This window comes from Pollachius pollachius (genome assembly GCF_949987615.1).
Source record: "Pollachius pollachius genome assembly, chromosome: 4".
In the NCBI taxonomy this organism is placed as follows: domain Eukaryota; kingdom Metazoa; phylum Chordata; class Actinopteri; order Gadiformes; family Gadidae; genus Pollachius; species Pollachius pollachius.
In genome coordinates, this window is record NC_136937.1 from 12,454,189 (window position 1) to 12,477,012 (window position 22,824).

The following is a 22,824-nucleotide window of genomic DNA, read 5'->3' on the forward strand; positions in this document are numbered from 1 at the left end:
AATTGAATGCAGGTAAGATTTAAGAGCTAGTATTAGTAAGAAATACCATAGCCATCCCTCAGCTATTAGTGAGTCGAATGCTCTGAGAATCTCATCATTATTTGAGAGAATTTAGATTTCAGACTGCTCCTGGCTTATTTATGAACATTCAGGGCATCTCTTCCATATTGATTTGGAGAATATGTCTTGCCTGTCAATCACAGGTCTTTGAATGAAACACTTATTAATGGCTGAGAAATGTAGGGTGGGGGTAGAGTTGAGAGTGAGAAGGAGTGTTCAGTTTCAAATATTTCTCTCTTATGCTCTGTTCTGCTCTCGCTCTTGAACTCTTGAACCCTTGAATCTAACCAACAGAAGCTTTAAAGCAGGACTTTTTAAGAGTAAGAGAAGAATCCGACTGGCAAGAGCACTTTTCTAGTGCTCTAAAACACCTGGTCTCACAAATCAGACTTTAGATTAACAATCTAGAGATTGTGAAACACACTTCACTGATGGGCAGGTCATGTCAGGTTTTGTTCTCTATGGATTATGTCTTATTGTTTTTGCAATGTGTCACTGCCCATCCCTATATGGATTTCTTCCTACATTTTCCAGAAGGACGTCTGCCACCCATATCTCTCTCGTGAGACTCAAAGCCAAGGTGTTGCGGTCTTGATGTATAAGGCTAATACCCGGTTTAGAATGAAGTGCATCTTTGGGCTAAATAAGGGTTTTCTCTCTGTAGGGATATAGCAAAAAGTTGATTTGCTGGGGTTCTCAAGGGGCTGTTTTTTGTGGGCAAAACTGTTGATTTGATGTTTGCCAATTTCTGACGACATTGTAGATGTCGTTGTCTGTTGGGGGCGGTGTGGCAGCACCTTAAGGGTGTCAAAATGCTTGTGCGTGGTTTGTCCTTATATTTCAGGCGCACGCAATCCAACAATGTCGTAGAAATGTTTTCAATGTGTGCATCTGCGCTACCGACGACCCGTGGTGTCATTACACCAAGTGTACACTAGAGGGTGACTTATCGACGGTGAGACAGAACCCCAGAGTTGTTGCTGTTGTTGTTCTGATGGTGCTTAATGGAATACCTGATGATTATGGTTGATGCTACAGCAAGTGGACCTGCTCCCATATGAATTTCCATCGTGCCTTCTGCAGCCATGCCACGCCCGCTACACATCACCAATGGAACATCAATATGGAAGTGTTTTCCTCTATCTTCATGGATTTTTCCTTGGAAAAACCGGAATATGCCTGCTAATTTGTTGTATTCTTTTTGGTTTTCGTTCTACGTTGCAAATGTTTTTGAAATTCCTGGCCCCATAATGGGTGGTCCAGAATAACCTAGGGGGTGCAGAACACCCCCTGGGTGGACGGCCCGTCACAGAGCGGGTTTGGAGAACGTATAAATCCCAACACTAAATCCTTCATGCCTTGGAGTTCTTGGTTCAAGACATTGCCAGTCCCAGGCCTCCTTTTTTGAGTGATATCAACTGCCAGAGATGGGAGGGGTGGCACTCCTTTACATTTTTGGACACGCCCCACCTCAAAGGGGCGGAACTTTTGTCGATAATATGGAGGATCATTCTAAACGTAATCCAGTGATGTGACCAAACCATCAGCCAATTTACCACCATGCCCTACCTTACCTTATGGCACCGTACTGTACCTGACAATACCCTACCTTGCTTTACCCTTACCTCTTTATCTGGTTACCTCACCTTACCATATCTTAAAATATCTTACCGTACCAGCCCATGCCTTACCTGTCCTCAGCTGTTGGCACTTTTTGCATTATAGGCCTACGATTAATAAGAGGCTCATTAGCATTAGCAACGTAGCTTTACTTCATGTCATGTTCATAGTGGTAGTGCAAATACAGGGGCACACTGTTTTTTTTTTAACAATAAAGTCAAAATTGCACATTATTGACAAAACATTTTAGTCAATCATGTTCTTAAAAATAATGCTATGGCTAAGCTTCTCTGTCTGGATAAAGGACAGTTGAGTAGAGTATAGATGTGTGGAGTTAGGTTCTTTATCTTGTTATTTTCATCACCACTTCACAACAAATCACGTGACTTGCATTTGGTTTTGGATTGTTGAAATAAACAGTTTCTACTGTCATTTTTGTCTCATGAAGGGAAGACTTACTTGCACACACAATGTTAAACGCATTGTAAAGAAATGATAACTATACTCAAGAATATTCGTAGAATATATCGTGAAAAAAAAACTCAATAGCAAAACATTAATGTTTACAGCAGTTATACCTGTATGCATATGTCAACGGGCATAATATTTGAGTTTATCGATTAGAAAAAGGCTATAGGTTAGACATTGTTTATTCTGGTGTAGGACTATATAATTTCTAATAATAATAAACAATTCTTCAACTATACCAACTGTCTGACACTAACAAGCTATTGCAATTTTACATGCGGCCGCTTGTCCAAGTTCTGTAACCCCCTAAAAAGATCATACAACCACATATTTTATTAATGGTTGTGCTGGTTTTATACGAAATGGTATCATTTGTATTATATATAGAGCAAACGGTGAGATCTAATTATCTTGAATACTTTAATAGGTCTACCGCAGCCATAGCGTACATTTTTCACACCCTTTTTAGGAGAACGGGTCCTAAAACGGGTCTGGCCTGGGCTATATATAGATCTTTTTTGACCACTGATTCTTCCAAATGGTTAATGAACTGTCACAATATGACAGATTGTGTGTGTGTGTGTGTGTGTGTGTGTGTGTGTGTGTGTGTGTGTGTGTGTGTGTGTGTGTGTCTCTATCTCTCTCTCTCTCTCTCCCCCCCCCCGGCCTTCAGGGGAGGTGAAGGTGACTCTCTTCGCGGCAGAGAGAAGGAGATGCAGATACGGCTGCTGCGGGAGCCGTCCCAAAGTCGTCTTCGGCCGTCTTACTCAATACGCTCGCTTCTGGTGCTGCTGCTGCTGCTGCTGCTGCTCATTCAATTCCGTTATAATAACAACTGAAAGCAAAACGGTTCACGCTATTTACGGCGGATTGAGTTCAGAAGGGTGCGTGCGTGTGTATGCATGTGTTCTTCTGCACCGTATGGGCGTCAAAAACGCCCCAGATCTGCAGCGGCGGCAGCGAACATTTTGCAGAGCGGCAAGCCGTCGCTGTGCGAGCTGGACGGGGGAGAGAGCGACGAGGCTCCGCTAGAAGCTCCTGGAGCTCCGGGGGCGGTGGAGGACAGCCGGATGGTGAGCTTGGCGACAGAAAACGGGCTGCAACTGTTTCGGCTATTATTTTGATGCACAATTATTTATTTATTTTTATATCTTTTGCGTAGCTATCCAATGTTGCAGGCGACGTGATCGACCAGCAAAACAATCGCGGGATACGATCTGGTATAGCTATGCTACGCAATAGCATACGTGCAAATTGTTACGGTCCAATATCCATTGATCAAAAATGTCTGATCTGTTCAAACAGATATAGCCTTTGACGGTGCCTGCAATGTATAACTTAGTCACGATTAATGGTGCTTCAACCACAACAACAACAACAACAACATATCCCATTCCAACCATCGGTCACCGCTCCAGATGGTAGACCGTGGATATTGGATATCAAGAGGGGTCATGCTATTGTTTTAATCAGACGGTGCAGGAGTTCAACACGCTGGTGGCGCTGTACCGGGAGCAGGTCATCTCGGTCGGGGAGATATCCAGCGACTGTCCGTCCCTGCGGATCCAGATGCACCACACGCGCACCAAAGGGTGCTCCATGGCGCGCGCCGCCCACCACGACCTCGCTGTCATATCTGGGTCAGGGTATGGATGGAAGATTAATTCATGGTTGACTTGAAACCCAAACTTTAAGAGTATTGCACACACAGGCAATATTTTTTCGCAGGGTACGAAAAGTGGTTTGTTTGACCGTTGAAGATGCTGCTAAGTGTGCGAGTGTATCTCACCTCTCTCTCTCACCTATCTATCTATCTATCTATCTATCTATCTATCTATCTATCTATCTATGTCTATCTCTATTTCTCCCTCGCGCTACCCGATGATGATGATGATGGTGGTGGTGGTGTCGGTGATGGATGGTGATGGTTTGGTGATGGTTTGGTGATGGTTTGATGGTGGTGATGGTGGTGGTGCTATGCAGGCCAGAGGACGGGGAGATCCAGCCTGAGATCTGCAGGCTCTTCATCCAGCTCCAGTGTTGCCTGGAGATGTTTGTGACGGAGATGCTGAAGTCCTTCTGCCTGCTGGGGGTCCTGAAGCTGCACCGGAGAGGTACACACACACACACACACACACACACACACACACACACACACACACACACACACACACACACACACACACACACAATGCATGCATATTCAGCATACACACACTCGATACATGCATATTCAGCATACACACACACACACACACACACATTCAATGCATGCATATTCATCCCACAAACACACAAATACTCAGGGGCCCGTAGAGGAGTCGTCACGGAAACTAGGCACATTAAGATTGTACTAAAGCGCACATGGGAGCGTCAGTCGGTTAATTTGGGTGTTTTGGTGCGTCGGAGTGGAGTGATTTGGCGATATGCTGGCGCCCCGACACCCAAGGTCATTCTAACCCTCCAACCGTCGGTCAATGGCAAACAAACGGTCTATGGTGCTGTGTGAGCAGCACTGTGGTTGAAGAACCATGATAACTTTCAATGGGTTTGTGACGTGTTGTGTTGTAAAAAGTGGTCCGTCATTCGCTGACTGCGTCACACAGGGCTGAGTGAGGGTTTAAATGGTGGCAGAGAGAGAGAGTTCACCTCAAAGCAAGCGAGCGACACTAAATGTGGCTCAAGTTGAGCCACATCTTTGTCTCCTGAACTCGTCCAGACGTCCTGTCCGCAACATTTACTGCAGTCGCAACCTGAAGCTACCTAGCAACAGAGCCGGCATTAGTTCTGATATTCCTCGCTTATCCCTCGCTTGATACCACTGACCCAACGCCTCACACCGCTACACATCGTCTTGGTTTATAGGTTCTAGCCTGGCGGTTGCAACCAGGGAATCAGGTGTTTCTTCTGATTGTGCCCTGCATAGGAAAGGACATGTATGCAGAGGCCAGAGTGGATTTCAAAGTGGACGAGAGCTCTGATGTCCCCATTCTGGATGACTCCTCCTCCTCACCACTCTTCAACCACCAAGACCCGTGGCTGGTGGGCACCGACATCGACAACATCGAGCGGTACGGACACACTTTGGTTTGTTTGGGGCGTTAGCGTAGCGTAGTAGTGGTTGTACTCGTGCTATGTTGATGAATGCATATATCAAGGCAGGATTTGTTTTCAACATTTATATTGTACTTATAGGTGTATTTGAACATATATATATATATATATATATATATATATATATAAAAAAAAATTGTGCTTAAACAGATTATGTATACTTCACATCCGACTTTCCAAGCAAAATGTTGAAGTCATGTCATTTTTTTATGTTTTAACCTCACCGCCAACTTTTTAGGTGTTAATGTATTTATTCTTATGATGTACTCAGTGACATGCGTGAGATGCGAAATCTTCTCAGCAAACTCAGGGATGCTATGCCATTACCGCTGAAAAACCAAGGTATGCCAGCCACTTTCAGGTCTTTATCATGAAGAGTACAGCATGATGAACAACTACATATACATGACATACACATACCATACAACTAGAGGTCATAGATAGCCTAAAGCGGGTCATAGACAGTCTAAAGCGGGTAGCATATCAAAATCAATCAATGCGGCTGGCCGAGAGCGAATTAGTTATTTAGAATTTTTTTAAAAAAAGGTTTTGGTTTGATCACTGTATATCCCATCCGTTAAGGCAAGTTGGGTGTCCATGGAGATGGAATATTTGAATTACGATAAATTATGATGAATTAATGCTGACTTGAATGTCTGACCATTCACATACGACGTCCGCATTACTGTTTCATGCAGGGATTTTAGTTAAATGACAACATGTTGGCGTTGCAAGAACTGCGGAAAATGAGTGTGGGGAGTTACCCTTTTTTTTTCTCGCTATCACATTGTTGAGTTCTTACGATATCAGTGAGAAATGTCACAAGTCAAATCAATGCTAGGTTATCCCACCATTGTGTCCTCTGTATCCCACAGATGACAGCAGTCTACTGAATTTGACTCCACATCCACTGGTGGCACAGAGAAAGAGGCGTTTCTCGGGCCTCTGTTGCGTGGTGTCTGGCTAGCTGGAACCCAGGGATCCACTCTCCTGCGGCCCCAAAGAAGGTCTTCACAGTGTTATTTTCTGTCTTTGTTCATTCATTTATTAATTCCTACATTTATTGGAGCCTCTAGGTCAGAAATCCTCCTGATTCGCACTCACATGGCCACAAAACGTCTTCTCAATTATATTACTTGATTCATTAGTTCATTCATGTTATTTCAGTATTAGTCCAACAGTATTTGCCATGTTTCTGTGTTCTCCATACTTCTGTTATATTGTCATGTCAGTGTAGGCCCCATTGCGGTTGGATTATATATGACACATTCTCCTATATGCTGTAACCATGCAAAACTCTCATAGAATCAACACCTTGCTATTTCTGTATAAGTGAAATATCTTTGAAAATTGTACATTGTGTATGTAGGAGCCATATCTAGTTTTGTTTTATTACCGTTGCAGAAAAATCCATATTTTCTTGCAAGGGGGAGTTGTTGGCCCACATGGATTTCAAGAGTATTTGTGTGATCAGGAACAGGTCGGAGGCATGTTGGTCAGGCATTAAAACCCTTAATTTATCCTGGATCCATACATTTTGTTTTGTTTAATTTATGAAGATCTAATTGTCATGGGCCTATTGTCTCAAATAAAAAGCAGGAAACAAAGCCAGCGCATGGGACCTGTCTATAGCCTATCTCAGCCAGCACAAAGAGTTAATGGAAACCTCTATATAGGATATATATATGTGTGCAATACTTATGCCAAATGAGTTTATTGCTGGCTTTGTCTAAATGTTGGCTTTTTCGACATGATTCTAAATGGCTTCAGATTTGCCGCTCTGTCTCTTTAGTCTTCCATCACGTTCTCCATTACAAAGGCTTTTAAATTATTATTTTTTTGAATAAAGCTTCCATGATAATGACAACAACAACGACAATGATATCTATACCATGATCATAAATCCAATTATAATGATACTTTTTAAGCTAGGGTAGGCAATTTATAAGCTATTTTGAAAGTACAGCATCCAACCGAAAAATCCCACCCCTCCCTTCTGGCCTTCCTCGAAAGCCACTCCCCCAAAACACATGACTAGCTCGCTAAATTTTGTAAAGTTCCGCCTAGCCTTGTGAAAGACTCCGGTCATGCACAGAGCAGAATAAAAGGATTGGACAAGCGTATTTTAAGGCCTGCGACAGCCAAAGATATTTTCAAGAATTGTAACAAAAATATCAAAAATAAGGCCCTGTCCACACTAACCGGTTAAATATAAAAACGCACATTCACAATGAAAACGATCTCCGTCCACACTATCGTTTTCATATCGTTTTCGGAATGTTTTGCATCCACGTTCCACACTGAAATGATTTTGATAAACAGTTGTTGTCATGGCTACGCGACTCCCGCCACGCCTCTCTGTTTATATTACAGGCGCACGATCAGCTAATAGTTGCAGTTGATCAGCTGGCTTATCGTTTTCACTCACAAGCAAAAATATGGCTTAAACCAAAAGTAGAAAGGCGAGTTTTCGTTTTTGAAAGGCCGCTCCAAGTACGGTTTGAACTGGCGTCTTTGCGTTTTTTTTTCCCATCGCTTAAGCACAGCAAGTGCAGCGCTCGCCTTTGGCGTCGGACTAACGAATATGTTTGAGACAATATGTTGAGTTGTAACTGGAGATACAAAAGTACATTATACAGAGAAATCATCATTTCCATTTCACCTGCCATTTTTTGATGAGCGTCTCGGTCTCGAGCGCAAGCTTGTGGCAGCGTCATGACAACCAAATATCATCGTTTCTGAAAGCCTCCGTCTACCCTGACCACACTACAACGCAAACCCAGCGTTTTCACATTTATCCACCTCAGCGATAATTTTTGAAAAGCATCGTTTTCAGTGACGGAATTCGCCGTTTTAGTGTGGACGGAAGGGCTAAACGGAGAAATATTTATGCGTTTTTAGATTTACCCGGGTTAGTGTGGGCAGGGCCTAAATAGCCTACTCTAGCTTTAAGTATGATGCAGATTTGTTTGAATTATATAGCTAGCCCCACCACTGTGAACATATTTGTGTTTGTTGATATCCTAGCGCATTCCACCACGATAAACATTTTGCCCATCTTCTATCTTCAGATTGTATTAAAATAACATGACTATTTATTAAAAAACCTTTTTTTCACAGAATGTAAGAAGTGTGTGTTTGTTAATCTCTGTGCATGTCTTCATAAGTTGAACAGCTTTAGCATGCATTATGTAAGCATTTTACTGTAGAATGAATGCGTTTTATTCTTTGGACATCCTCAAACTGACGTCTGCAATAAATATATATATATATCTTCTTTTTTTTTTTTTTACAAAAGTGATGTGAAAAAGTCTTCAGAGAAAACACCAAACAGGCTTACATTCGATTTTTAAGTCAATAAAGCTTCGTTATTCATCATCAACATTACTGCTCGGTGTTGTTAAAGATAAAGGAAGTAAACAATAATTGTAGTATGCATACATTTAGCAAAACTGTTTCAGGATCAATGCAACAAAAAAAACAATGCCTCTTTGTTTTTTAAAGCCTAAAGGAATTTCTGAATAAGCAATTATCCTGACATCAATATCAGCAATAGTTATCGGTCCGTATTAGGCCTATATGGGGGGATGACTAGGCTATACACCAATGAAGGGGACCATGATAACCTTCAATGGGTTTGTGACGTGTTGTGTTGTAAAAAGTGGTCTTAAACCGATGTACTAACTACAGCAGGAGAGAATCAAATCCTCACAAACATGAAATGTGGTCCCATTATTAGCACAATCCTGACCGTATTCCTCCCTGCTGACCCTTGGAGCTGTCAAAAACCATCTGCCTGCTGAGGAAGTCCAGTCGAAGAGCCTTCCCGTAAAAACCCAACAGATAAGAAGGCGGTTGTGCAAGATGTTAAACATTTTGACCTGATCCAATGTCTTTTCCGACGTGGGAAATCGAGTTTTCCCATAAATAGCTAAACTCTGACAAGTTCTTGAGACGGAGTGATTAGTGTTTCAGCCGAGGCATTTCAGCTCTCCAGTGTTTCTACAGTGTGGGCCCACACCAGTCCTTCGGTGAGTATGCTTTTTGTTTTAAAGAGGTTGCTTTCACCTCATTTTTAATAGTATTACTTTCCATCTCATTCATAGCTAAGCTTAGATCCACTCTCTATGGCAATCGTGTAAATAATGCTGACTTAAGATAAATAAATTGGAGGAATGTGTAAAGTCATTGTCAAGCGTTTGCTAGAAAAAAATGGAAATCAGAGTTTAGCAAATGGCAACGATTCGGGCATTTATACAAATAATACATTGATTGATAATGTACTGCATTATATCACAGTTCTATTAAGGATAATATCAATTCAATTTTTGTGTTTAACATTTTAAAGCTGTTCTTCTCTCCATCTTCATGTTATGCATATTATCTGTGAGTATGATTCATAACTATTTTTCCAAAATTCCGAGCATTCAAATAAACATGAAAAATCGTCCCTTCTTTCTCCAAGAAAACACACAGTAGAGTAGAGTACAGTGCAGTGACTTCAAGGTTCCCGTTCTGGTTGTTAGCCATTGGTTAGCCGGTTTCCATGGCTGCCCTTGGCACTTCCCTGGTGCTGCTGCTGCTCCAGATCCTGGCATGTCTGTCACCAAGTCTGGCTTGCTTCTGCGAACACTACCCCTGGGCCAGCTGGTCCGCCTGCTCCAGAACCTGCAATTATGGCACGCAAGTAAGAAACAGGTACGTACACGTAGACATAGACATTTGACCAAATTAAAGGAGAACCAAGCACCCTGGGACCGTGCCTTTAAATTCTGGCCGAATGAAATGATTGGAGGAGCGTATTACAGGCCTGCAACCTCCACAGATATACTTTTTCATTTTATTTTTTCAATTTATTCAATTTAATTGCTTCTGCAATGTAAGAAGAAATTAAACAAATATGACACTGGATTTTTTCCTAAATAAATTGCCTACTCTAGCTTTAATCGCCAGGTTAACGGTCAACCATATCAGCCAATCAGAGGGGGCACATGCAGTAGCACTTGTTTAACCTAAAGAGGGAGTCATCTAATGCAAACTAATGTTTGCCATGCAAAAATAAATTATGGCACATAATAATTATAATAATTTTCTTTTATTTTTTTTCCCTTCAAATTTGACAATAAAGGAGTTTGATTATTGAACTAGCAACCCATTATCATGTCATATTGTTTTGTGGTCCAACAAAACTAACACGTGATTGCACGTTCCTTTGGCAGGGGATTCAACTATAATGACCAATATTTCTGGAAGAACAGCTGCAATCACTTCTGCGAAAAGTACGACATAAGAGCTTGTAACGAACAGGCCTGTCCGATCTCATGTCTGCTCACTGAGTTTGGAGAATGGTCAAAGTGCTCGCCCTGTGCAAAGAAAATGGCAAGTACACGCACGCACACGCATGCACGCAGGCACGCACACACACACACACACACACACACACACACACACACACACACACACACACACACACACACACACAGGATTTCATCCCATCCCAGTAGGTCTTTCCAGGAGTGCTCTGGGAAGTCAGTCCGAGTCGGGGGTGCTGAGAGAATGTCTACAGCATAGTAGCCTACCAGATTCAGCTATGGACAGATCACACACGGAATGCAGGTTTATTTCTAATCAGAAGACGATTTATTATTAACAGAGTCACAGCTACGCTATACGGGTAGCAACAGAACGAGGCACTTGAACTTAACTCTCACACACACACACACACACGCACACACAGACATACGCACGCACACACATACACACTACTATGTTTTTGCTGCTATGACTGAGGGGTCAAAGCCTAGGAATTGTACTTATTATAACTAACGTAACAATAGGAAACGTAAAAAAAACGAAACGTATTTTTACGTTTTTTTACTTTTTCTCCGCTACATAGCTGCTCGGAACTCACCGCTCAGGGGTGGTTGAGGGACAGGGGGCCGCTGGCAAGGAGTCGGCTGTCTGGCTGCTGTTTTGAAGTTTGTTTTTTTTGGGGCCAGTAAATCTGAAATTTGCTTCTCATGTTGCAACTTAGCTCTATCGATCTTTCGCGCATTGCGTGTGCTGCGTTGTGCGTCATACGTCAGCCTACACAGACAATGTTCTAAAATGAAATAATAATATGATAAATATAAAAAGGGTGGATGTCAATAATTTAATGATAACCATGTTGTATGATCATGTTGCATCACAGTCGTATACACTGACTGTTCCTCAGCTTTTTTCCTCCAGAGCCACTTAGAAGTGAGTTTGAGAGCAATATATATTGAAATAGCTACAAAATCAATGGCTATGTTTCTGCACAACTGATCAAATCAAAAAGTGGACAGAGTGCAGTGAACCTATTAGAAAACGGAAACTATCACGTCGCGAGGTTTGATCGTTTGCTTTCGCTGTTCCCGCGTCGTAGCTCCGCACCCGCTCAGTCCAGCGGCCCTCCCAGTTCGGCGGGGAGGCGTGCAGCGAGGTGCTGATGGAGGACCGGGACTGCCATCCCGACACCGAGTGCCGCATACCGGAGGTCAACTGCAGAGAACAGTTTAAATGTGACAACGGTAGGCCATGCGAAAGGCTTACAAAGCTATCAACGCACAAGCAAACTAACATACAACGTAGTCTGCTACACGCTGAGCTGAGGTTCATGAGTTGCAGCGTTATCCCGGCCTCGGCCTCCCACCAAGCAATTTCAGAAGTATTTGACAACGAAACATATAACGGAATCAGAAATCCCTCTATCGGAAGTCCCTCCCCCTCTCGCCGCTAAACCCATTTTACTGAAAGTGTCTTCCTCTTTCTCGTCTTTCATGTGCACACTAACTTACTAGTGACTGATCTTATCATGACGTTGTATTTATGTCTCACGCACACAAGGCCGCTGCATGAACTCAACGCTAAGGTGCAACAAACAGAACGACTGCGAGGACAACTCCGACGAGAGGGACTGTGTTGTTTTCAAGAGCGTCTGTGCCAGAGATATCCGCTTGCCGCCCGGGTCCGACCTGGTCGCAAACGGGTCAGTGAAGATAGGATCATATGATTGGAATCTTTCCAATTTTTTTTGTGTTGTTTTCCATGTTGTTTTCTAAATTATTTTACTTAACATAAGCTGCTTCAACATTGTAGAAAGTATTTAAAGTCAGAAAAATATGTAGTTGTATGTTTATTGAAAGATGTCAACTTATCAATAAAAGTCCAATGTATTCTGTTTTGTAATCACTTCAACCTGATATTCACTCGGACCCTGCCCCCCTGCATAATCACTCTTTCCCCTGCAGACTTTTCTCTAGCTCCCCTGTGTGAATGATTGTGGTCATGTGGCGTGTGTTCAGGTTTGATGCCATGGCAGAGGCGTCCCGGGGCCAAGTCCTCAACAACAGGTTCATGGGCGGGGGTCAATGCGTGGTGAAGCGGCCCCCTTCCACCCTGCTCTACTACCGCGTGCCTCACAACTTTGAGGACTTTGAGATCAAGGTATGCGTCACCATCTCCCTCTTTGCCTCTCTCTCTGTCTGATTCCAGCATTGTCCCACCTCCTCCAATCGGATTCATCCGCGCCACCTAGTTGCACCGATGGGAGCCCTGCTGGCTAGAGCATTTATATTTATATAATACTGCTGTTCTTTTCGCTGTTTCTCCCTCTGCTTCTGTTGAATCACTGGAAGCCTCTCGCAAGTTTTGCATTTGCGGCGACATACTTGAACTATCCACAACCATGGCTACCTGCCCAGCAAAACTGGTTTCTGGGAGTCAATGTTGGAGCGTTGGCCAGGAGGGGATGCTCATCTCCAGGCCAAGAGTTCAATCTTTCCGAGGACATCTTAAACCTTTGGTTTACTCTGATTTCCTTTCAAGTGCCTTGAAAAGCGTGATATCCATGCAATTGACTGTTATAAAGTTGTTGTGGTGTATGTGTGTGTGTTTGTATATTTTTAAAGGTGGGAGTTACTGATGACTTCCTAGAACAAGCCCGCCCCCTGACAACTTCAAAGCTGGATGTGAAGAATTCAGACTCCAGTTGGAGTTTCCAGAATCTCTTCAGGATGAAGAAGAATCACAACGAAGCCTTCAAGGCTTCAAGGCAGAAGGCACGCAATCCCGCACACCTACACCTGCACACACACTGCGCATGCAAACACACCAGTGGCAAACCATAAGTTCACTTTACCTTCCAGTGGAATTGTATGCTCTGTACATAACATAGGATGCACTTAACATTTGTGATCAGTTACAGTATGATGACAGAAGGAAGTTCTGTGTTATGAGCAACTTAACACACAAGATCAACAAATATCAAAAGCTAATTTCAGCAATCTCCCGTGACCCCATATGCAAATAAGGGGACCCCTTCTTGGCCCCGACCCGAAGTTGGGAACCACTACTCTAATGTTCAGTGCTACCAAAAAAATATGTATTCCATTTGACACTATTATCCAAAATATCCATAAAGTACCACGACTTTACATCTTTGTACGTCAAGATGGTGAAGAATTGTCTTCTTCATTTGCACGCAGTGGCTCTCGTGGGGCTCCTCCTAGCTAAGTAAATTTATAAAGCACTTTTCCAACCAGTCGGCACTCAAAGCGCATTACAATTATTGCCTAACATTCACCCATTCATACACCCATTCACACAACTGCGGTGTTCACCATGCCACGCAACAGACAGCTTGTTTAGAGCAGTCAGGGTTAGGCGTCTTGCTCAGGGACAACTCAACACTCACCTAGGAGGAGCCGGGAATTGAACTACCAACCTTATCATTGTCAGTCTACCTGCTCTACCTCCTGAGTGTTAATGTGTCCCTACACCAGCTGATCCCGACCAGCTGGCTGGCGCCCCGCGCGGTTGACACCGCCGTCGGAGTATTGTTGATTGTGAGCACCCTCATGTGAAGTGGTTTGAGTGGCCGCATCTCAGAAAAGGGCTATGGAAAAGCATTCAATTGACCATTTACTTCCTCTTCTTCTCCCTCTCCTTCTTCTGCTGCCGCTTCTCCTCCTCCTTCTCCTTCTTCTCCTCCACCTCCTCTTGCTTCTTCTCCTTCCTCTTCTTCCTCTTCTGCTCCTCCTCCTCCTCCTCCTCCTCTCCGGGGGTGGTCCTGCTCCTCAGGACTCCACCATGTTCCGCGTGCACCAGGTCCTGCCCGTGGCCACGTTCAGAGTGCGGAGCCCGCGCGACACGGTCTTGTCCGGGCCCTTCCTCCAGTTCCTCAACGCGCTGCCACTGGAGTACAACTACCCGCTGTACCGGGACATCTTCCGGCGCTTCGGGACCCACTACTACAGCTCAGGGTCGCTCGGGGGGGAATACGAGATGATTTACCAGTACGACACGGAGACGGTCGAAAGCTCAGGTGGGGAACAGCTGTGAATGAGGAGGGGAAGGGAAACAGATCTCCCTGCTGGTTGCAGGTACACACCCCTGGAAGAATCACATAGTTTTCCCAATAGTGTATAAGAGAGTATTAAGAGTATTGTATTATAAGCTGCATTGCTAAAGGAAAAACTGCATTCCTATTTACGGATAAAAGGGTATATAAGCGTTGATTTCAATTCCATTCCTTAACACCTTGAACCTTCATTGGAAGCACATGTTATTGCATACTTGTATTCTTCTGCCCTATATCTACTACAATACTATGAGAAATGAAATACACCTCACCATACGATCTGAGGTGTTGTAAAGTAGCATGTGAGGAGTTGTAAAGTAGGATGTGAGGGTTTGTAATGTAGGATGTGAGAAAGTGTGGAGCCATAATCTGTACTGTTCTCAATATGAACTCAAAATCACAAACGTGTAATTCTTTAGATGTATGTATTCAAGTGATTGCACTCATTCCTGTGTGATATGCATTTTGTTCATGAATTTTGTTCGTCCCAACTTGGCATTGTTGTATATTGTCTGATGTCTTTATTTTGTCTTTCCTCCTTTAGGAGACATAACACATGAGTTTTCCGAATGTATTCGTAAGGAGAATTTGCAATTTTATTTTTTCTACACAAAGTACACACGAAGTACAAGGTGCACAAACTCCCTGATGACAGAAAGATACAAAGGTACGTTTTTATAGATTTTAATTATTATGATAGGGATTTATAAAGATATTTATGAAATAATACACTAAAACATTCAATTGTTCAAGCCATTCAACCTTGATGGTAGCCTGGTCCTACCAGACTCTCGTACTTCATTTCATTTGCACAGAGAGTCTGGACCTACTCAAATGACAAACGTTAACTCACTTGAAGGCGGGAGTCTGTTGAAGTTTAAAACTATTTGATCTGCCCAGTGCCACTCTGGATCTGCCATAACCAATCGCTAACGTTTGGCCGGGAATCACGTTGCGCGCAGGCTGTAAACAAACCAAGCAAAGATGTCTGTCGAGAGCTGACTTTAACGTCATTGATCTCAGCCACTCCCTCTGTTCGCTGATTGGACGCAGAAAATTTGGACGGAGAAAACCCACTAACATACCGCAGACCCAGACCTAGTACTGAAGGGAAATCAAAATTGAGTGGAAGTACTTAGGCGGGCGGAGCCAGGCAACCTTGATGGCACCATGAGATAAAATGGACTCCTCCCACATTTGTCTTATAATTCTCTTATTCACCACTTATTCAACAAAAATATGTTCTGTTATGCACCGCTTGCGATTTGCAGTGTTCATAACGGTATGATTCACCCAGATTCATTCAGCACACATTCACAATGACAGAAATAAAGGATATGCCTAAACCATTTCATGTTGTCGTTGAAAGAAGTCAGAAAAACCGTAAATAAACAATGTTTGAAATACACTGAAAATGTTGAACTCAGTGTTAAAGGATATTACCGGTTGAGTGATCAACTATCCCTGCCATCTCTTCTAGCTAGTTTTTGGCCAGAAAAACCGTGAATTGGCATACAAATGCCTCACCAAATAGCTATAGTGCTATTGTTTAAATTGCAAAACAAAGTGATAAGGGCAAATTATATCGGTTGCGGCGCTGCAAGTGAACCCTGAAGAGACAAAACTGTGATTTAATCAGCCAGACTCTCACCCTCTGGGTGAGTGGCTGGCCGTAGCCTTAATAACATATCCCCCCCCCCCGCCCCATCTCCCTAGGGTCTTACATGAACGCAGCCAGGAAGTCTTACTCCCTGGTGCAGGGGGGACAGACCAGGTTAGCAGCTAAGCTGGCTTGGCAGAGCGATGGCGTCAGACCCCCTAGGGAGGCATACGACGAATGGACTCGATCAGTCATCCAAAACCCTATTGTGGTGGATTATAAGGTCTGGACTGGTTTTATATATGATATAATGTCTATTATTTTAATATTTTAATATGTATTTTAATATTTAAAACCCTGCCGTGGTGGACTGTGCGAGTGTCTCTGCATGTGTGCCTGCATGGCAGCGTGTGCGCCTGTGCCTCTGCGTGTGTGTGTGTGTGTGTGTCCCTGAATGTGCATGAGTGCATGTCTGTGGCATGTGAGTGACTCTTTGTGTGTGTGTGTGTGTGAGTGCTTCTGTGTGTGTGTGTGTGTGTCTATGTGAGTGACTGTGTGTGTGTGTGTGTGTGTGTGTGTATGGGTGTGTGTGTGTCTATGTGAGTGACTCTGTGTGTGTGTGGGTGTGTGTCTATGTGAGTGACTCTGTGTGTGTGTCTGTGTGTGTGTGAGTGCCTCTGTGTGTGTGGGTGTGTGCCTGTGTGTGTGTGTGTGAATGCCTCTGTGTGTGCGTGTGTGTGTGTGTGTGTGTGTGTGTGTGTGTGTGTGTGTGTGTGTGTGTGTGTGCCCAGCTGCGGCCCATTGTGGAGCTGGTCCATGGCCTTCCATGCGCTGCCACTAAGCGGCGTCTCCTTCGCCGGGCGCTGGCGTCCTACCTGGAGGAGTTTGATGTGTGTCAATGCGCGCCGTGCCCCAACAATGGGCTGCCCGTGCTCTCAGGGACCGAGTGCACGTGTCTGTGCAAGACGGGCACCTTCGGCCCCAACTGCGACAAGAGGTCCCCGGGCTACACAGCAGGTGGCCGTCCCTCACCCCCCCTTTAAAGGCTCAACCAATGGGAGTCCTTCCCCACGTGAAAAAGGATTCACTTCTGCTTATGTTTTGATGTATTATTATTTATGGTTTTTTGTGTTTTGTTTCATGCTTATTTTAGTGAATGTTGTTTTTTTGGGTTTTCTTGTATGATTGTGAATGTAAACAAATACATCTATGTGACTTGAATCTTTTTGTGTGCGTGCACGTGCCCTTGTGTGGGAGTGTGTGTGTTTGTGTGCGTGCCCGTGGGTTGCCATGTCTGTGTCTTTGTATGTACGTGTGTCTGCGTGCATGTGTGCCGTGTGCATGCGTGTGTGCGTGCGTGCAAGTGAATGTGTGCCTATGTGTGGGCGTTTGTGTGTCTTTGTGTGCCCGTGTATGCGTGTGTGTGCGTGTGTGTGTGTGTGTGTGTGTGTGTGTGTGTGTTGTGCCAACAGAGGGCGTGGACGGCTCCTGGAGCTGCTGGGGCCCGTGGGATGAGTGCGGAGTCGCCATGCAGAGACAGAGGACCAGGCGGTGTGATAACCCCGCCCCGCTGCGGGGGGGACAGCCGTGCCAGGGGGCCAGGGTGGAGAAGGAGCCCTGCCACATCTCCATCTTCCAGACGTAGGCTCAGAGGATGGCTGCAGTGATACTAATAACATATTGATAATAATACATGGGGAGGGAGGGAGGGAGGGAGGGTGGGAAGTAGGATGGAAGGAAGGGGAAAGACGGAAGGGAAGTAGGAAGGGAGAGAGGGAGGAAGGTAGGGAGCAAGGAAGGAAGGAAGGAAGGAAAGAAGGGAAGACAGAAGAAAAGTAGGGAGGGAGGGAGAGAGGGAAGTAGGGAGTGAGGAAGGGAGAAAAGGAGGAAAGACAGAGTGACGTGCGTATTTGTGTTCTATCTGAAGACAGACTACATGTGACAACGATGACGACTTCACGGTGGGCTGGATCGATGAGCTGCCCCCAGGGGTGGTGGGGTGTTTGAGACCCAAGAGGCCGGACAACAGCTACCTCCTGGTGAGTCACCCCGCCACAATGCCCAGCCCAAAGCCACTGCAGCGCGAGGAACCCCCAACGTGTTTTCCCTTTCATTTCGACATCGGTATTCGCTCCGGATAACGAGTGTAGAAAACGATACGCTATATTTTTTCACCCGCTGTTTGACTTTGACCCTCGTCGCTCTGACCTCCTCAGAAAGGGAAGCAGTACTACGAGGTGGGGGAGGTCGAGGAGTTCCGGTGTTTCACGGGCTTCGAGAACGAGGCTTCGCCGTTGATCTACTGCCTTCCCGATCTCACCTGGGCCCAGCCCGCCGGACAGTGTGTCAGTAAGTTGGGATCGCTTCGAACAAATGTCTTCTTTGTGCAGCCTGCTTGGAACAGTGTGTATCGATAAGGCTCGGGTCCTTACGGCAGCCACCCGGGTTCGATTCCATCCTGCGGTCATTTGCGCTCTCTCTCTCTCTCTCTCTCTCTCTCTCTCTCTCTCTCTCTCTCTCTCTCTCTCTCTCTCTCTCTCTCTCTCTCTCTCCCCCATACCTTCCTGGCTAACTCTCATTGTGTCCTTCATGAATAAAGCAGAACTAATGCAACAAATACATCTCTTAAAATATAAATATACATACTAAATCTATACACGCACATCGGAAACTGCCGATGTGACCAGTGTTGACATATTGGGCGGTTTGGTATCCGACCAATCGGGCTACTTTTGATTACATTGGGCGGGGGGGGAATACTATCTGACCGATGAAATTCAAGCTGCTTTCGCAATATTTGATGGGCTATTTAAAATAGTATGAAACAATATTACCTAACAAGATGTTGTTTTATGGTCATATACACATACAACAATTCACTAACCCTCACTGTGTCCACGCACCCACATATCATGCTGTGGATTGCAATAGCTGCTTTTATCTGGCATTTTATCCTTGGTTATTTTATGCACATATGAACCTTATGCTTATGAAGTGTTTTCTAATGCATATGTAGCGTAATCCTTTCACAGGTTTTCCAAAGGTTCCTGGCATAGTTACGATTTGGGCTGTCATTATTGGGTTGGGCGGGTTTTACGTTATGATCGGGCTGGAAACTCACAATCTGATCTGGAAACACTGCATAACCCCCCCCCCCCCCTCCCTCTGCCGCCCCCCTGCCGTGCCACAGAGACGATGTGTGCGGCTCCCTCCAACATACCCGAGGAGCTGGAGCTGTACCCCAACAAGAAGGACTACCGGGTGGGAGAGTCGGTGGGGCTGAACTGCAAGGCCGTCAACCAGGCGCCCGCGCCCGTGGGCTGGTTCAGGTGTACCGCCGACCTGCTCTGGGTCCCCGCGATGCCAACCGACCTGCACTGCGTGGACGGTAACCGCACTCGGGTCAGGGCTTTGAAGCCCGGTCCGTCCTGATTTGTGATTCAATTACTGATTTGGAATGGCGGAGAAAGTAGGGATTTTGTGTGGCGGATGATTGTTATCTGCTTATAAAAACCGAAATGCTAATATTTTTTGTTTTTCATAGGATGTTGTTTGGGAGATATTCCACGTTTATTGGTTGGGAGATTTTTTATTAAAGGTGACATATTATACCACCAGGTGTGAGTGTGATTAGCTGTTACAAGCCGTTTTGAAAATCTGCCCCTTCTGACATCACAAGTGAGTGTGTCTACCTAGATGTATGATGGATAGATGAGCAACGTGTGCTACAGTCCACTTGGTAGCCTGGTTGACTGATCTATCCAGCACACATCTACTACACTCCCACTTGTGATGTCAGAAGAGGCTGATTTTCAAAACGGCTTGTAATGGCTAATCACACTCACACCTGGTGGTATAATGTGTCATCTTTAAATATCATTTGGTTGATGTTTTTTATTTATTCTCTTAATTTCGTTTTACAACGATCTCGGCACTAAAAGCATAACAACAATAAGTGCCACAACGATGATGTCAAAAAAAAGCTTGCTTGTAACGATAGCCTATGAGCTCCTCAGCTGTGTGTCCCAGCTAGCTAACATCCGTTTGTGCCGTGTCACTGTCTGTCCATTTAGTAAGACCCTACGTCCCCGAGAGGCGATGTGGCCCCGGAGAGATGCTTCTGGGCCTCACGTGTGTCTGTATCGACCGAGTGTCCTGCATGTGAGTTTCACAGGACAACAGACAGGAACAAAAACACATTTCTTTATCACGAGTGAAAGTGGATGGCGTGCTGTTGAATAGATTGTGTTTGTGTGTGTGTGTGTGTGTGTGGGTGTGTGTGTGTGTGTGTGTGTGCTTGTGTGTGTATGTATGTGTATGTGTGTGTGTGTGTGTTTAAAGCAATGAAGTGGTAGCAAGGGGAGGGGGGATCAAGCTAAACTAATCTACACTTGTGTAGGCCCTAACATGAACACAACATACACATAAATACAATCAGTCAAATATCAATTCATCATTCATTGTTGTGTATCTATTTGGGACTACGTCGAAACCTGTGTGCATACCTTTGACATAAACGTCCGTTCAAGTCCTCATGCCCCTTTTTCCTGCAGTTCCTTCCAAGAAGACCTGTGTGCTCTCAACATGGAGCTGGACGCCCTCGTGCCCATGTCCGTCTGTTCCCTCCATGCCGCCCGTTGCCACGGCGACCCCTTATTTTTCGCCAACACGGGACGATGCGACGGCAGCGCCGCTCACCTGGACTGGGTCAGGTTCCGGGCCCGCACAGCCAATCGCAGCGCCACCACGGAGCCGTGCGGCAGGGACGTCTGCTACGAATGGGAGACCTGTGTCGGTGAGGCCCCGCCCCTGTCATCGGTGTGAAGGAAGCTTTACCATCGCGTGGAAATCAAAAATGATTATGAACTGTGCCAATTTGAAAAGGAGGGAAAAAAGAAGGAGGACCGCTACTGTCGTGTCAACGTTATCTTGTCTGCTGCTGTACCCGCTGTTTCCATCTATTTCCACACCGAGAAATGATGCAAAAGGGAGGAGGAGGGGAGGGAAGAGGAGGGGAGGGGAGAGGAGGGAGGAGGTAGGGAAGGAGGAGTCATGGAGGGGGGGAGGAGGTAGGGAAGGCAGAGGAAGGGAGGGAGGGAGAGGAGGGGAGGCAGTTGGACCGTTGACGTCATCCGTATACGATTTCCGGACGCAAACCCCGGACCCCGATGTCCCCTGTGCAGCAGTGGCGTGGCGTGGGGATTTCTTTGGAGGAAAGTGAGACAAAAACCTTTAATCTACATGCTTTTTTTGAAGCTTGTATGTATTTAATGTAACTACAAGAGCTATTTGAGCGCCTGGTCATTTTACCAGGACTTACAGACGCCTGTAATCTGACCGACAAGACACGACACAAACCCTCTCTCACTCACTCACACCCACACCCACACTCACACAGTACTCCTAAACATCTTATTAAATTATGCATGTTATTATAAATGCACCCACCCCCACCCCGACCGAAATGCACAACTAGCCGCTTAATGCCCAATCCAGATTCGACAGTGAATGAAAGAAGCGTTCATTCACAATATAATAAGTAGGCGTTTTACGTAGGCTATTTCAAGTTTCACGTTCACGTGTAACACGACTCACACAATCAGTTGTATATGTGCTTGACATACACACATACTTTCTATAAATCCTTTTCGTTTAAAACTAGGCCAAATGTTCATTATGCAACACTACTTAAAATACAATACCAAGACAGGACTACCTAGACCGCTAGAAAATAGCCGACCTTGGCGGTTCCTCTTTAAACATAGCGGTTGTATTCTAATGCAACAAGTACAAGGAAGTTTATTCTTTAACAGCTTTCTTTTATGTGTATTATCTCTTCTAGTTTGAATGTCAATGTATGTGTGTCATGTTTGTTGATGGTATGTTCATGTTTGTTGATAGGGAAGGGGTTAACCTGTCAATTGTTAGTGCTTGGCATTTGGTTCTATGAACATCCTTACCATACCGACTGAGACATATTGGTTCTCCTTCCTCTAACAAATGTACTTAATGAAAGTCGCTCTTGATAAAAGAGTCTGCTAAAGGCCCTAAATGTAAATGTAAATGATAATAAACAATGGAAATCTACCAGTTTCACCGAAAACAAACGAGACAAAGTGCTATCGAAGAATCCTAACTTCAGCGCGTTCCTTTGACTTTTTGACGTCACCCCCTTTCTCTTTCCTCTTCCTGTGTTGTAGGCTCGTCCACCGGACGCCGCTGTATTTGCCGCCTTCCCACCGAATGCCCCCGGGGCGGAGAGCCAACCTTCTGCATCAAGCTGGTTGCCAGCCAACGGAAGAAAGAGACCAGCCTTTGCCTCATGGGTGCGCTGAAATGCTCGTCGATTAAAATAGAAGTGCTCTACGAAGGGCACTGTGAGGTGGCTTGAGTCCACCGCAGTTCAGTCTTTTGATCTACCATGACCATCGCTCATCATCAAAACAATGGTCACTGGAAGGCAGCCTTGCCTTTTCTATGAATGCCAGTAGATATTAAAGATGGAGTATGTAACATTTCAACTAGCTCGTAGCATTTAATAACCTGGACATATCTGTAGTCAATGCTTATCGATAGT

General features: G+C 44.8%; 3 protein-coding genes across 4 annotated transcripts in view; all 3 read left to right on the forward strand.

The window, feature by feature from the left end:
* Window positions 1-2,112, forward strand: part of rnf180b (ring finger protein 180b) — a 10,919-nt gene extending 8,807 nt beyond the window's left edge. For both annotated transcript variants that reach the window (XM_079735888.1, XM_079735889.1), the window contains one exon: window positions 1-2,112. This exon is cut by the window's left edge and continues 1,029 nt beyond it. The gene's annotated coding sequence lies outside the window, so the exon portion shown is untranslated.
* Window positions 2,113-3,050: 938 nt separating this feature from the next.
* LOC307074385 (regulator of G-protein signaling 7-binding protein B-like) lies at window positions 3,051-6,229 on the forward strand (the record flags this gene model as incomplete). Its single annotated transcript, XM_079734529.1, has 6 exons — window positions 3,051-3,221; window positions 3,622-3,794; window positions 4,132-4,262; window positions 5,075-5,219; window positions 5,534-5,604; window positions 6,138-6,229. 6 exons carry the CDS (start codon window positions 3,051-3,053, stop codon window positions 6,227-6,229), a joined length of 783 nt encoding a protein of 260 aa, XP_079590655.1.
* Window positions 6,230-9,808: 3,579 nt separating this feature from the next.
* On the forward strand, window positions 9,809-22,638 carry c6.2 (complement component 6, duplicate 2; the record flags this gene model as incomplete). Its single annotated transcript, XM_079734582.1, has 17 exons — window positions 9,809-9,960; window positions 10,482-10,641; window positions 11,672-11,816; window positions 12,133-12,274; window positions 12,591-12,732; window positions 13,197-13,346; window positions 14,368-14,611; window positions 15,192-15,314; window positions 16,364-16,530; window positions 17,039-17,264; window positions 17,720-17,888; window positions 18,175-18,286; window positions 18,464-18,596; window positions 19,438-19,635; window positions 20,321-20,408; window positions 20,801-21,042; window positions 22,448-22,638. 17 exons carry the CDS (start codon window positions 9,809-9,811, stop codon window positions 22,636-22,638), a joined length of 2,784 nt encoding a protein of 927 aa, XP_079590708.1.
* Between the last annotated feature and the right edge of the window lie 186 nt (window positions 22,639-22,824).